The 14,834-nt window shown below is 38.6% G+C and overlaps 1 protein-coding gene across 4 annotated transcripts in view; it reads right to left on the bottom strand.

Moving 5' to 3' along the window:
- GIGYF2 (GRB10 interacting GYF protein 2) overlaps positions 1-14,834 on the bottom strand; it is a 165,765-nt gene that overhangs the window by 57,518 nt on the left and 93,413 nt on the right. For 3 of the 4 annotated variants that reach the window (XM_023188562.1, XM_023188560.1, XM_023188561.1), the window contains 5 exons: positions 12,105-12,322; positions 11,850-12,012; positions 11,574-11,762; positions 8,117-8,313; positions 6,853-7,012 (listed from right to left, as the gene is read on the bottom strand). In XM_023188562.1, the coding sequence (XP_023044330.1) occupies positions 6,853-7,012; positions 8,117-8,313; positions 11,574-11,762; positions 11,850-12,012; positions 12,105-12,322 (927 nt within the window). The remainder of the gene's footprint in view (positions 1-6,852; positions 7,013-8,116; positions 8,314-11,573; positions 11,763-11,849; positions 12,013-12,104; positions 12,323-14,834) is intronic. The other variant, XM_023188563.1, reaches the window with a different exon arrangement.

The raw sequence follows: 14,834 nt of genomic DNA, 5'->3' as shown, positions 1-14,834 counted from the left end.
GCACTCCAGCCTGGCTGACTAGACTCTAAAAAACCTCTGGACAAAGGAAAGACCTGCCCTGATGGCTTCTCTGGTGAAAACATACCAAATATTTAAGGAAAAACTAATCATAAACCTTCTCAAACTTTTTCCAAAAACTGAAAAGGAAGGAAGACTGCCTACACTTCCTAATTCTATGAAGCCAAAATTACCCTGGTATCAAAGTCAGAAAAAGGTTCTAAAGAAAAATATAGACAAATATCCTTTATGAACACTGATGCAAAAATTCTTAACAAAATACTAGCAAAGCAAATTCAGCAATATATTAAAAAGATTATACACCATAATCCAAGTGGGATTTATTTATTCCTAGAATGCAAGGATGGTTCAAGGCATCAATATATGAAAACTGATCAATGTAATTTACCATATTAACAAAATAAGGCGAAAAAAACCACATGGTCATCTTAATTGACACAGAAGTTGTATCACCTTTTCATAAGGGTCAACAAATTAAGAATAGAAAGATCTACCTCAATACAATAAAGGTCATATATAAAAATCCCACAGTGGACATCATATTCAATAGTGAAAGACTAAAAGCTTTTCCTCTAACATCAGGAGCTAGGGAAGGATGCCCACTTTCACCACTTCTCTATTCAAGATAGTACTAAACATTCTAGTCAGAGCAACTGGGCAAGAATTAAAAAAAAAAAGTATCCAAATTAGGAAGAATTCTGTTCACAGATGATATATAGTCTTTTATGCAGAAAATTCTAGATTCTATTTTTTCTAAAAACAGGTTAGAAGTAAAAAACAAATTCAGCAAAGTGGTAGGACACAAAGTCAATACACGAAAATCGGTTGCATTTCTATACACTAACAATGAACAATCTGAAAAGAACATTAGAAAAAAATTTCCCTTACAATAACATCAAAAAGAATAACATACTTAGGGATTAACTAAGGATGTAAAAATCTTGTACAAAGAAAACTACAAAACACTGCTAAAAGAAATTAAAGACCTAAATAAATGGAAAGACATCCATGTTCACAGACTGGAAGACTTAACATTGTTACAATGTTACAAAGCAATCTCCAGACTAAAGGTAATCCCTATTAAAATCCCAATGATGCTTGTTGCAGAAACAGAAAATCCATCCTAAAATACATATGAAATCTCAAAAGAGGGCAAATGGCCGAAATAATGTTTCTTTCTTGAAAAAGAGCAAGAGATCTATCACGCAACAATGACTACAGTTAATAACAATGTATTGTACTCTTAAAAAACACTGCCAAGTAGACTTTTAAGTGTTCTGACCACAAAAAATGATTAGTATGCTTATGTTAATCAAACTGATTTAGCCATCCATAATATGTATGCATATTTAAAAACATCATGTCGTATACAGCAAATATATAATATATATGTCTTTTTTTTTTTTTTAAGACTTTTTTTGTTTTTTTTTTTAAGGGTCTCTGTTACTCAAGCCGAGTGCTGTACTCACTGCAGCCTCAACTTCCTAGGCTCTAGCAATTCTCCTGCCTCAGCCTCCCAAGTAGCTGGGAATACAGGTGCGTACCACCACATCTGGCTAATTTTTTATTATTTGTAGAGACAGGGTCTCACTTATGCTGCCCAGGCTGGTCTCAAACTCTTGGACTCAATTGATCCTCCCGCCTCGGACTCCCCAAGTGCAGAGATTACAGACATGAGCCACCACGCCCAGCCTCTTATATGACAATTTAAAAATGTAATTAATAAAATTTTTTGGCCAGGCGCAGTGGCTCACACCTATAATCCCCCTTTGGGAGGCCAAGATGGCAGAAGAAAGACAGTGAGTACCACTTACAGCCAGGAGTTCAAAACCAGCCTGGTCAACATAGCAAGAATTTGTCCCTTTTTTTCTTTTTCAGATGGGGTGGGATCTCTTGGCTTGGCGCAATGGTTCATGCCTGTAATCCTAGCTACTTGGGTGGCTGAGGCAAGAGAACTGCTTGAACCCAGAAGGCAGAGATTGCAGTGAGCCAAGATCGCCCCACTGCACTCCAGCCTGGGTGACAGAGCAAGGCTCTGTCTCCAAAAAAAAAAAAAAAAGTGAGAGACAGGGTCTCACTATGTTGCCCGGGCTGATCTCAAACTACCAGACTCAAGCAGTCCTCTGGTCTCTGATCTCAGCCTCCCAAAGCAATGGGATTACAGGCATGAGCCAGCACATGTCAGCTGAGACCTCGTCTCTAAAAAAGAAAAATAATTAACTGAATGTGGTGGTGTGTGCTTGTTCTAAAGAGGCTGGGGTGGGATCACTTGAGCCCAGGAGTTTAAGGCTACGGTGAGCCTTATCATACCACTGCACTCCAGCCTGAGCAACAGAGAAAGACTCTGTCTAAAAAAGAAAAGAAAAGAAAAGAAAAGAAAAAGCTGGAGGACTCACATTTCCTGATTTCAAAATTTACTACAAAGAGTAATCAAAACAGTGTAATGCCAACATAAAGACAGACATATAGACCAATAAAATAGAACAGAGAGCCCCAAAATGAACCAGAGTACATGGTCAAATATTTTGAAAAGGATGCCAAGACTATTCCATGGAAAAAGGACAGTCTTTTTAACAAATGGTATTTGGAAAATTGGATACCTACATGCAAAAGAATGAAACTGGATTCTTACCTAACACCATATTCAAAAACTCAAAATGGATCAAAGATCTAAGTGCATGACCTAAATCGGTAAAACTCTCAGAAGAAAACACAGGGCAAATGCTTTATACAACATTGGATACAATAATGATTTCCAGGATATGACACCAAAGGCACAGGCAACAAAGCAAAAACAGACAAATTGGACTTCTTGAAAATTAAAAAAAAAAAAAAAGTGCATGATTAAGACATTATCAGCAGAATAAAAAGGCAACCCAAAGAATGGGAGAAAATATTTACAAGGAATTAGCATCCAGAATATACAGAGAACTGAAATTCAGCAACAAAAAAATTAACAACCCAATTAAAAAAAAAAAAAAGGCAAAAGACTTGAACAGACATTTCACCAAAGAAAGTATACAAATGGCTAACAAGCACATGAAAAGACGCTTAACATTCCTTATCATTAGGAAAATGCAAATGAAAACTACAACGAGACACCACCTCACACCCATTAGGATGGCTATTAAAAAAGTGTTGGTGAGAATTTGGTGAAATTAAAACCCTTGTGGACTGTTTTTGAGAATGTAAAATGGTACAGTCACTGTGGAAAATAGTATGGTAGCTCCTCAAAAAATTAAAAATACAACTACCACATGATCAAGCAATTCTGCTTCTCGGTATATACCCAAAAGGATTGAAAACAGGGTCTCGAAGAGATAGTTGTACCTTCATGTTCAAAACAGTATTATCGCCGGGCGTGGTGGCTCAAGCCTGTAATCCCAGCACTTTGGGAGGCCGAGACGGGCGGATCACGAGGTCAGGAGATCGAGACCATCCTGGCTAATACGGTGAAACCCCATCTCTACTAAAAAATACAAAAAAATTAGCCGGGCGAGGTGGCGGGCACCTGTAGTCCCAGCTACTCGGGAGGCTGAGGCAGGATAATGGCGTGAACCCGGGAGGCGGAGCTTGCAATGAGCTGAGATCCGGCCACTGCACTCCAGCCTGGGTGACAGAGCGAAACTCCGTCTCAAAAAAAAAAAAACAAAACAGTATTATTATTATTATTATTATTTTAAAGACAGGGTCTTGCTCTGTCACCCAGGCTGAAGTATCACAGCTCACTGCGGCCTCCAACTCCTGGGCTCAAGTGATCCTCCTGCCTCAGTCTCCTGTGTAGCTGGGACTATAGGCACACATCATCCCACACCCAGTTAATTTTTAATTTTTTTTTATAGAGACAAGGTCTCTCCATGTTTCCCACACTGGTCTCAAACTCCTGGGCTCAAGCAATCCTCCCACCTCAGCCTCCCAAAGAGTCAGAATTCCAGGCGTGAACCACCACACCTGGCCCACAGCAACATTATTCACAATAACTGCAACATGAAAACAATCCAAGTGTCCATCAATAGATGAAATGGATAAGCAAAATGTGTAATATACCTACAGGGGAATACTATTCAGTCTTAAAAAGGAAGAAAATTTTGACACAAGCTACAACATGAATGAACCTTGAGGACATTATGCTAAGTGAAATAAGCCAGTCAAAAGACAAATACTGTACAATCGGATGATGGTTGCACAACATTAAAAATGTATTTAATACCACTGAACCATACATTTAAAAATGGCTAAGATGGTAAATTTTATGTATATTTTAACACAATATTTAAAATGAATTTTAAAAAACATAAAATAAGCAAACAGTCCAATTAGGACATGAACAAAAAAAGACATGAAACATGAAGAAAAACTTGAATGAACATGACAAATAGATGGCCAGTAAGAACATGCAAAGATGATCAACATCATTAGCCATTAGGGAAATGTAAATTTAAAACCCCAATAAGATACCACCACACACCTGTCAGAATGGTTAAAACAGAAAAATAGCAACAACATCAAATGCTGATAAGGATGTGGAGAAACTGTATTGCTCATAGATTGCTGGTGGGCATATGAAATGGTACAGCCACTCTGGAAAACAGTTCAGCAGTTTCTTTTAAAACTAAGCATACTACCATACAACTCAGCAACTGCACTCCTGGGCATTTAGCCTAAAGGAACGAACACTTATGTTCCCTCAAAAACATGTCCATAAATGTTTATAGCAGCTTTATTCATTATAGCCCCATAACTTCAACAACCCAGACGTCCTTCAATGGATGAATGGTTAAACAAACTTTGATAACATTTATATCACATAATACTACTCAGTAATAAAAAGACACAAACTATTGAGAATATGCAACAACCTGGATTAGTTTCCAAAGAATTATGCTGAGTGAATAGAACCAATCTCCAAAAGTGTGATTCCATTCCACTCTTGCAATGACAGAACACAGAGCTGGAGAACAGATGAGTCATTCATTGCTAGAGGTTAACGAAGGAGCGGGAGTAGAAGGGAAGCTCAGGTGGCTATAAAAGAGCAACCTGAAGAATCTCTGTGGAGATGGAAAAGTTCTGAATCTTTTTTTTTTTTTGAGACACAATCTCACTCTGTCACCCACGTTAAAGTGCAGTGGCACAATCTTGGCTCACCGCAACCTCCGCCTCCTGGGTTCAAGTGATTCTCATGCCTCAGCCACCCAAGCAGCTGGGACTACAGGCACACGCCACCACATCCAGCTAATTTTTGTATTTTTAGTAGAGATGGGGTTTCACCATGTTGGCCAGTCTGGTCTTGAACTCCTGGCCTCAAGTGGGCCACCCACCTTGGCCTTCCAAATGCTGGGATTACAGGCATGAGCCACCACAGGCAGCCATGTTCTGAATCTTAACTGTACAAATGTCAACGTCCCACTTATGTTACTGTACCATAGTTCTGTAAGAGGTTACCACCAGGGGAAGCTGTGTAAAGGGTATATGTAATCTCTCTGTATTATTCCTTATAATTACATATATAGCTATGATTATCCCAAAATAAATTTGATTAAAACACACACACACAAAGTCCTGCTCTCATATATCTTATCAGACTGTAAACAATGAACAAATATGTAAAATGCCAGGTAGTAATAAATGCTGTGAAGAATAGGCAGGGTAAGGGGATTGAGAGTGGAATGCGGAGTTAGTTCATTAGAGACAGCTCACAGGGTAGGCACACAGTAAAATGCTATCATTAAAATTACATTAATATGAAGTGACCAACCAATTTCAGGGTAACAGGATAGATTTCAAAAGCAGAAATGAAGAATCAACAAATAATCCTTTATAGATAGATAGCACTCTGCGCCCATTCTAATCGACCTTATACACCACACAAATCCTCTAAGGGATTTGTAACACAGTACTATCTTTCATCTGACATTTTTAGTAGTTCTCTACCATTTTTATCAACTCCATTTGAAAACAAAACAGTTAAGGTCCTCCAACACTACTGCTGCCATCACCTTTTCACAGTCAGGGAAATGGAAACACAGAGAAGGTGAGGAGGCTATCTGCCTACTTAACCAACTGAGATGCCAGAGCTAACAGTCTTAAACATTTTGCTTAAGTTTTAAATAAAAGTCTGAAACATTTGCTTAAATATTATCCCTGTCATATTTGTCATCACATTCTGCCTTGTATTCAATTTTTTTTTTTTTTTTTGGAGACAGAATCTCACTCTGTCGCCCAGGCTGGAGTGCAGTGGCGTGATCTTGGGTCACTGCAGTCTCTGCCTCCTGGGTTCAAGCGGTTCTCCTGCCACCCTCCTGAGTAGCTAGGATTACAGGCACCCACCACCACATTCAGCTAATTTTGTATTTTTAGTAGAGATGGAGTTTCACTATGTTGGCCGGTCTGGTCTCGAACTCCTGACCTCAGGTGATCCACCCACCTTGGCTTTCCAAAGTGCTGGGATTACAGGCGTGAGCCACCACGCCAGGCTGTATTCAAATTATTTTCACAAAAGTTGACTATCTCTAATACAAAAATCTGAAGTCCAAAATGCTCTAAAATCTGAAACTTTTTGAGCATCACACAAAGGAAATGTTAAATGGAGCATTACGGAATTTGGATTTCTCAGATTAGGGATGCTCAACTGGTATGTACAACGCAATTATTCCAAAATCGGGAAGAAATCTAAAAACACTTGAAATCGGAAACACTTCTAGTCTGCGTGTGTGTGCGCATGTGTGCTTGCTGACTTCTTTTTCTACTATAATTCAAATTAAACAAATCCCTTCTTAGAGATTCTGGAGGTAATGGCACACACTTCAGTACTTAAAGGAGAAAGGAACAACTTGCCTTGAATTTCTCCCTGAGGATCTTTGTAATACCACTTCTGCATTGCTTCATGCATCAATGGAATTGACACTCCTTTAGCTCTGTGCTCTTGCAGTTTTGATGCCAATCTTTCATCATCTAGTGCACTGTCTTGGAGATAAGCCACCATTTTCTCAGCTTGCTAATAACAGAAAAACAAAAATCAAGGAAACAAATGATCCTAAATTAGTACCTGTACACATAATAACAGTGACTTCCCTTTTTTTTCCGGACTACTTGATCTACGAAAGTCACTATGCAAAGGACATAGCAGGTAACTGCTCCCAACAATGCCATGAAACAGGTACTATCCTCATTTTACGGAGGGGGAAACTAAGGCTCAGAGATGCCAAGTCTTGCTCAAGATCTCAAAATTACTAATCAAATCAACTAAGATGAAAACAAAAACTACTCTGGATCAAAGCCCAGGGTTCAAATCAACACTAGTAAGAGTACTTTGCTTGTTTGTAATAGAGACGAGGTCTCATCATGCTACCCAGACTGTTCTTGAATTACTGGGATCAAGCGATCCTCCTACCTCAGCCTCCCCAAGCAGCTGGGACTACAGACACGCACCACCTTGCCTGGCTAAGAGTACTTTTTAAACTAATAAGCTATTGGTCAACTCTAAATGGTATAAACTAAACCTGTAAAAAGAATGTTAATAGAACAAAAGGCTCAATTAATACATTATAAATAAAATCTTTTACAAGTTTTACTAAGTTTTTCCTTTCTTCAGCATTTCCTGCCACTAACCATCCCACCCCAAAGGGAAGAGAAATTCTTTCGCAGAAAAGCAAGCTATCACTTACTTTACACGTAACAATGGTATACACAATCTTGGGGAAATTTAGAGACATGAATAAGATGTTAATGCTCTGAGAGTTTAACTATTTTCCCCGTTATACTTGAAGCAAAAATTACAGAAGATACAGTGACCATCCACAGCTGCTTGTATTCACCATTTTTGGCATTCCACTAATGTCCAAAAAGAAAAAAGAAAAGTAAATAGCTAGGGGCAACCTAAAAGCAAAAAATAACCTGACATAATGACTACTACATAGCAGAAACTTATAAGCATGAAATGAATTGAAAGACAATTACTTATACAAATAAACACTAAATATCCAATTTTTCCAGTACTTAAAATCTAGTGACAAAAGTTTTAGATTTGAAAATTCATGTAATGCCTGCTAATTTTTATGGCAGTTTAAGAGAAGACAAAAAGAATTAACAGGATTTTTACCTGCTCCAAATGTTTGAGACCTTCTTCATCATCAGGTTCTGTGGAAACACTGCCCATACCAGGAGCACCTACAACTGGCGTTTCAACTGGCCGGAGGGTAGGACTAGGATTGGGAACAGGAGGTGGAAGTATGAGAAGAGGAGAGGCTGTATCTGAAGGAATCTGTGACAGGGGCTGCTGGACATCAGCAACCATTTCTAGGGGAAAAAAAATCAGATGAAAATCCTTTGAAATACAGAGACTTGTATGAAGGCTAACTATATTATCAAGCCACACAGCCTGCTAACTGGGTCCAACAGAAATATGAGCCCTGTCACGAACAGTGAAGCTACTTCTATGGAAGTAGTACTCCTTCCTAGGAGTATGTAATACTCCTTCCTAGAATGACAAAATTACCTACACAGAATGACAAAAGGTAAGAGTTAAAAGGTACCTAAAAGATGATTCTCCAGGGCTTACCTGTGTCACCAGAGCACCTACCCAGTTATAGGCTGACCTCCTAAAAACAATCAGTCTAATCCTTTCTTCATAACATGTCTCCAATTGTAAAGGATAGTTATCAATGCACCCTAAATCTTCCCAAAGATATGTCATCTCTCATCAAAACCTTTACTGAAAATATCAATGATTATGCTCCTTAAGTACCTGTTTCAAGTCATGATTAATATAATTCAATATATTACATCTTGTAGGATAATGAGAAGCACTTGGAGTCTACCTGTACAGTGCAGGGTGTTCTTCTCAATAGGAATACAAATTACAAAAGAGGTTCTGTCTTGGTTCCTATTTCTAACCTCTCAGTGTGCAGGCTCTTAAGAAGGAAAAGGGGGGTGGAATAATTAGGTATAATTGCAGTTTCCCCTTTGAAATCTTGTTTGTTCAATTACAGACAGCTTCTCCAAATTCCTGCTCCTCTTGACTCATTCTTTGCCACACTTTTTAAAAGGATAGTCTATACATGCTGTCTCCACTTTAGGCACACCTGCTGTAAGGGGACTTCTACTCTCATCTCTCCAGTAAAGCTCCTCTCTCAAAAATAAGCAGTGACACAAAGTTGCCAAATACAATGACTTTTCCTAGTCTTCCTCATCCAATCTCTTAGTAGCATCTGACATTATCAGCTCAATTCTAAGCTAACATTCCCATTCCTTAGTTTCCCTGCACTCTACTCTCCTATCTCTACTTTTACCTCTGAAGATTTTTCTCTGGTTCCTCTTCCTCTACCCTTTAAAAATGGGAATTACTCAAAGTTCTAATCTCAGTCCACTTTTCTTCTTACCCCTAATAAGTGCATGCAATATGTTCAATTTTCATTCTCTCTCTAGCCCTAAACTCTTCCCATCTAGATACAGTCCCTCATTCACAACTGCTCTCTGGCCATCTCCACTTAATTTCTTCTCATCAACACCTCAGAATCACTGTTCAAAACTGAATTTATTCTCTCCCCTCCCCAGTGTGCTTCTCGACTTCCACTCTATGGTGAATGGCACCATAATCCCCTCAGGCTCTTTGGCTCTTCCCTCTTCTTTTCATGTGAATGGCACCATAATCCTCTTATAATCCTCTTTGGCTCTTCCCTCTTCTTTAACCTGATATCCAGTCAATGACTGAGTCCTGCCAATACCTATTTTAAGGTATTTTAAGGTATCTCATCCGCCACAACTTCCCTTTACAGGTGTACTATCTACCCCATAGTGACTGCTCAGGAGTCTAAGCGGTCACAGTGAAGCCGAACTGTCATCACAAGATAATCTACACCCCGCTGTCAAATCCATGTTCTAACCATGTTTCCCAATATCCTCCTTTTCACACTTCATATTTCATCAAATAAAAACAAGAGCTGATTTCCTGCCCAAGCTTGGATCAGTCGATGTGTTCAGAGACCACCTACTTCCTGAAGCATCCCAAGAGTCTGCCAGCAGTGAACCTTTACCTTACTTTGTGCCCTGGAATAGTGATACATGCACGCTTTATCTCCCCTACACACTATAAATCTGGAGTTTGGACCTTTAATGTACATCTCTGAAGCCTTCTCGGAATATGTATATCTAGACTTGATCCAAGAATCTCCTGAATAAGGCTTCAAGCATGTTTATTCAAAAGAATGTACCACAAGTAGTTCTGGGGCATATCCTACTACAAATCAAACTGTCTCAAAGATATACCAGTCTCACAGTGCCTGCTATGTAGAGTACAGATTCAAATACTTGCTGAGCTACTCAAGAAGCTAAGGGCAGGAGGATCACTTGAGCCCAGGAGTTCGGATCCAGCCTGAGCAACATAGTGAGGCCTTGTCTCATTTTTGCTGTTGTTTGTTTTGTTTTTAGAGACAGGGGTCTTGCTATGTTGTCCATGCTGTTCTCAAACTCCTGGGCTCAAGTGATCTCCCCCATTTCAGCTTCCCAAGTAGCTGGGATTACAAGCACATGCCATCACACCCAATGAATCTCATCTCTTTAAAAAAAAAAATCAGCTTTGTTCTAGACATTCAAAAAATTGAAAAATTCTTGGTTTGAGTTCTCAAAGTATTTAGTCTACTGGGAAAACAAGGTAATAAACATCTTTATGATATTATAATGCTATGTTAGAAATAAGGCTGATTGTTTAAGAAACAAAGGAAGAAGACACCTACCCTAGTCTGGGGGCTTTGGATGGAAGAGAGTTTCAAGAACAGAGAAAACGATGTGCTAAGGTATGAACCCTAGAAAACAGGAGATATTTCAGGACCTAGAAGGCTTTGAGAGTGGTGAGTAGAATGTGAGGTAGGTAAAGAGGCTGGCAATGAAACTGCACAAAGGGAAGCAGATGCCAGATTGTGCAGTGTCACATATGTCATGTTAAAAGGTATGAAATTTTATGGTAAATGAATCAAGTAACCCTTCAACATCAGGCATTACAATGACATTTTTTAATATGTACAAGAAGAAACATGGAAATGAGCATTAATATTGCCTAATAAAGTGTATGAGCAACTTAAACCAATACATTAACACTGAAAAAGAGATATATTTTAAGCTTATTCTGCCACAGATTCATGTATGTTCTCTTCTTGGCCTCTTTTAGAACAACGGCATTTTGGTGTGTCATCTGGTAATTTAAGCTGGGCACATAATCAGTCAACACATGAAAGGAAGGTAATTGTCTGATATGGGAATCAAACTAATGCAAAGGATCTGATACCCAGTTCACTAGTAATGACACACGGTGGCTATGTCATAACACCTTAGGACATGAGATTCCAGAGCTTCACCCTTGCAGATTCTCTATTTTGGTAAATTCTGAGACGGACACATACGTGAGAAGCCCTGCTTGACTGGGTTTACTGGTAAAACAATCTATTTTGATAATGTACCCACTAAAAGCAGTTCTAGGAGGCATAAGCAGAAGCCTATCTTATCAGTGATCACTGGCCTCAGCAGAATCCTATTTTAGCTTGTCTGTTCCCACAAATACATACCATCCGCTCTGCTGGGCACTTTGGCTGGTAGACTATTTTCCATCCGAATCTCCTCTTCAGCTTTTTCCGCTTGCTCGGTTTTTGGTTCATCTTTCCTCTCAAACTGTGATGCTTCCTGAGACTGATGGTCTGAAGGAGTGCCTGGTCTAGCAGATGATAATGAGGTCTGGGGAGTTTCCTCACTAGCTTCTGGAACACGAAGTAATCTTAGTTGAACTTAGAAAAGTTTTGGTTTGATGGAGGAAAAAAAAGGTAAAGGGCAAGAAGAGGCCTTACCAACTCCTATTCTATCTGTTTTCTCTCCTTCTTTCTTATTTGTCTTATCAGGTTCTTTGGCCTCTTCATTATGGCTACCCTCAGAGTCAGAGCACTCCTCCCCTTCGTCCACAGGCCGGAAGTCCATCTCCTGCTCTTCTGGAATAGGCTCTTTCTGCACTTTCTGTAGCAAGAGAATAAAACCAAAGATCAACAGCAGATTTGGCTTTGGTATAAGGTTAATGCTGGTCATGACATTTAAAACACATTTCTTACTTTTAGAGAGAGGAATGCTCCAGATGAGTCAAATGTGCCCATTTCTTCTTCAGCATCCTCTAAGCACCATTCGGGCAAGCTATCCCTGTCATCATCTATGCTCCCACTGCCAGAGCGAACCCTTCGGTAACCCCGTTCATCATCTCTATCTCGAAAATCAAACTCAAACCTTCGACGTCGTTCCATGTGTTCCCGCCAGCCTGCAGAACGAGGGCCATCTGAGATGAGAAGGAGGACACAAACCTTAGAAAAGTTTTATGACAGTATTTGAAAAAGAAAATCAGGAATGGAAAATAAAGGAGAACACTACAAGTGACTGCAAACTCAAATGGACTGACCTAGTAAAGAGAACATTAGGCAACTAAACAAAGTTCAGAGTTCAGAGTATATCTACTATTATGAGATGACAACAGTACTTAAGTACTGAGCCACGCAACATACTCTAAAGCTTTAAAAGATAAATCTAAAATGAAGCACATTTAAAGGACACTGTATTCCAAGTAAGCACTTTTAATAAGTCCTAGGTACTTGATTAAAATACTGATTAGCCGCCAAATCCTCATCCAGACTTAATGCACTAGACATCCTTCCATACTGAAAATTATACCTTCCCTTTGCCCAATCTTAAAGCATCTTCTTTCTTCCCATGAAAATATCATTTATGGATAAAATCAGCTCCCTGTGTCGATTTATAATATCAAACTCTTCATGCCTATTTATTAATGCCAGGTTCCCACTTGTAATTCTGATACTCCCCGCAAAATTCATGAAATCTACAACGCTGAAAGTTGTCACAGAGATTTTATAAAGTCCACTATCCTAATTTTATAGTTTAAGGAGAAACTAAAACTTTGCCAGCAGAAGTAACTCGCATATGGCAAAGTAGAACTAAAATCCAATTCTGTACCCTCTGCTGCTTGTTCTACAATAACATGCTTACTCTCCTTTCCCTTCTTTCTCATCTCTTAATTCTCCCTATCCATATAACACCCCCAGGGACATTCCTAAATCTACATTTCCCAACAGAAAAAAAGATTGCCTAATAATAAAAGATCCTACTTAAGGTATTTTTCTAAAAAAAAAAAAGAAATGGAAACTCTTGTTAAAATCTGACAGACCTAGACTCTGACAGAGTCTAAAAGAGTCTTAAAAAGAAAAGCAGGCTTTAACCTATTAGAATTTTCCATCCTTGACTGCTTTCTCTGTGGGGGTAAGAAAAAGAAATGTGGCCAGAGCTAAATGTTCTCACTATTGAGACAAAATTTGCAAAAACCAGCAATCTAAAAATCAAATTGGAAAACAAAGGGCAAAATGTTAAAAAGCCAAATACAGGTAGCATCTGATAAGCCACTCACAAAAAGAAATCTTATTCCCACACTCCCATCCCTTCATGTAACAACAACAAAACACTATTTACTAATTCCTATGAGAACTAAGGAATTTTATACCCAGACTGCTTACATGGAAACCTAGAGCCATTATGCAAAAAAAGTCTTCATGATCAAATGAATTTCAGAGCCCTCTGTACTGCTTTCATTTCTAACAGTCTAAATGTACATCATGATAGGAATCTATCCTTCTAGGTACCTGGCTCATATTTCCTCTTACTGAGTTTCTTAGGTTTCAGCTCCCAGACTGGATGCCTTCCTGTCCTTAATGGTCCCACCTCCATACACATCCAGCTGGAAGCCCTATTTTATATCCCATAATGTTATCTTACCAGTAGTTCATAAAATTTTACTCACAAAACTAAATACAGCATGTAAGACATGTAAGGTACTTATTAAGGCTGACTGCTGATTTACAGACCCTACATCTAAACTAAAGTTGGATCCTGTTTTCATAAAGATAAAAGCAGTTAAAATAATTTAAAGTTTTACTCAAATCTTAATAAAAGATTAACCATAAACTAACAAACATTAAGAGTTAACATATGAAAACTGCTATAATCAGGCTATACTTTGAATATACTGGGTTTAAAAAGTGAACGGTATTCTTTATTTAAAATGCATTTACACTGTTTTCTCAGACCCATATATCTTTGTATCCCCCAAACTATCTTTTAAAAATATATGGATTTCAGCCACAGGTGTGACTGAAAAAACATATATGTATATGGATTAAAAGTTCTGGAAGATACACAAGTTGATGACAAAAATGACATGAAAGTCAAATATTAGGGGGAAAGAAAGATTTAGAAAAGATGAGAAGATAATATATATCCAAATTCTAAGTTGTTGGGTGGGAGGTACTTTGATAAACTCCCTTTAATAGAATCAACATCAGACATTTGGGCTCAAAAAACACTGTTCATCTTCCAAAACATTCACCTTGTTTGTTTTTGACCAGCTGGAATTTCGTTTCTCTCTCAGCCCAGATCCTATCCATTCTTCACTGAATGCTTGTTGGGAACATAGTCCTACAAACCCTCTGCCTACAGACAAGCTCAGCATAAAATGCAGTGATGCCTTTTAGAGAACTGTAACATTTGGCTCAGGACACAGACTAATGAAAATTGTCTAGATCTTGTGATGTAAACAATGCCCACTAATGACAGAAAACCCACCCAAGAGGCAGCCATGAAGAGTTGGTATAAAAGTATCCTAACCCTACCCAAACATTAACTTCAGTATGTTTCTACCTACCACTTCCTTAAAATACTCTGAATGCCTGTTATAATGTCTACCCAGATCTAAGCTAGTGGTTTTGCTAATAACTTGATTTTTAAAA

The sequence above is a fragment of the Piliocolobus tephrosceles genome, chromosome 11 (genome assembly GCF_002776525.5).
Source record: "Piliocolobus tephrosceles isolate RC106 chromosome 11, ASM277652v3, whole genome shotgun sequence".
NCBI classification, from domain to species: Eukaryota; Metazoa; Chordata; class Mammalia; order Primates; family Cercopithecidae; genus Piliocolobus; species Piliocolobus tephrosceles.
This window is presented reverse-complemented; position numbering and strand designations above follow the sequence as displayed.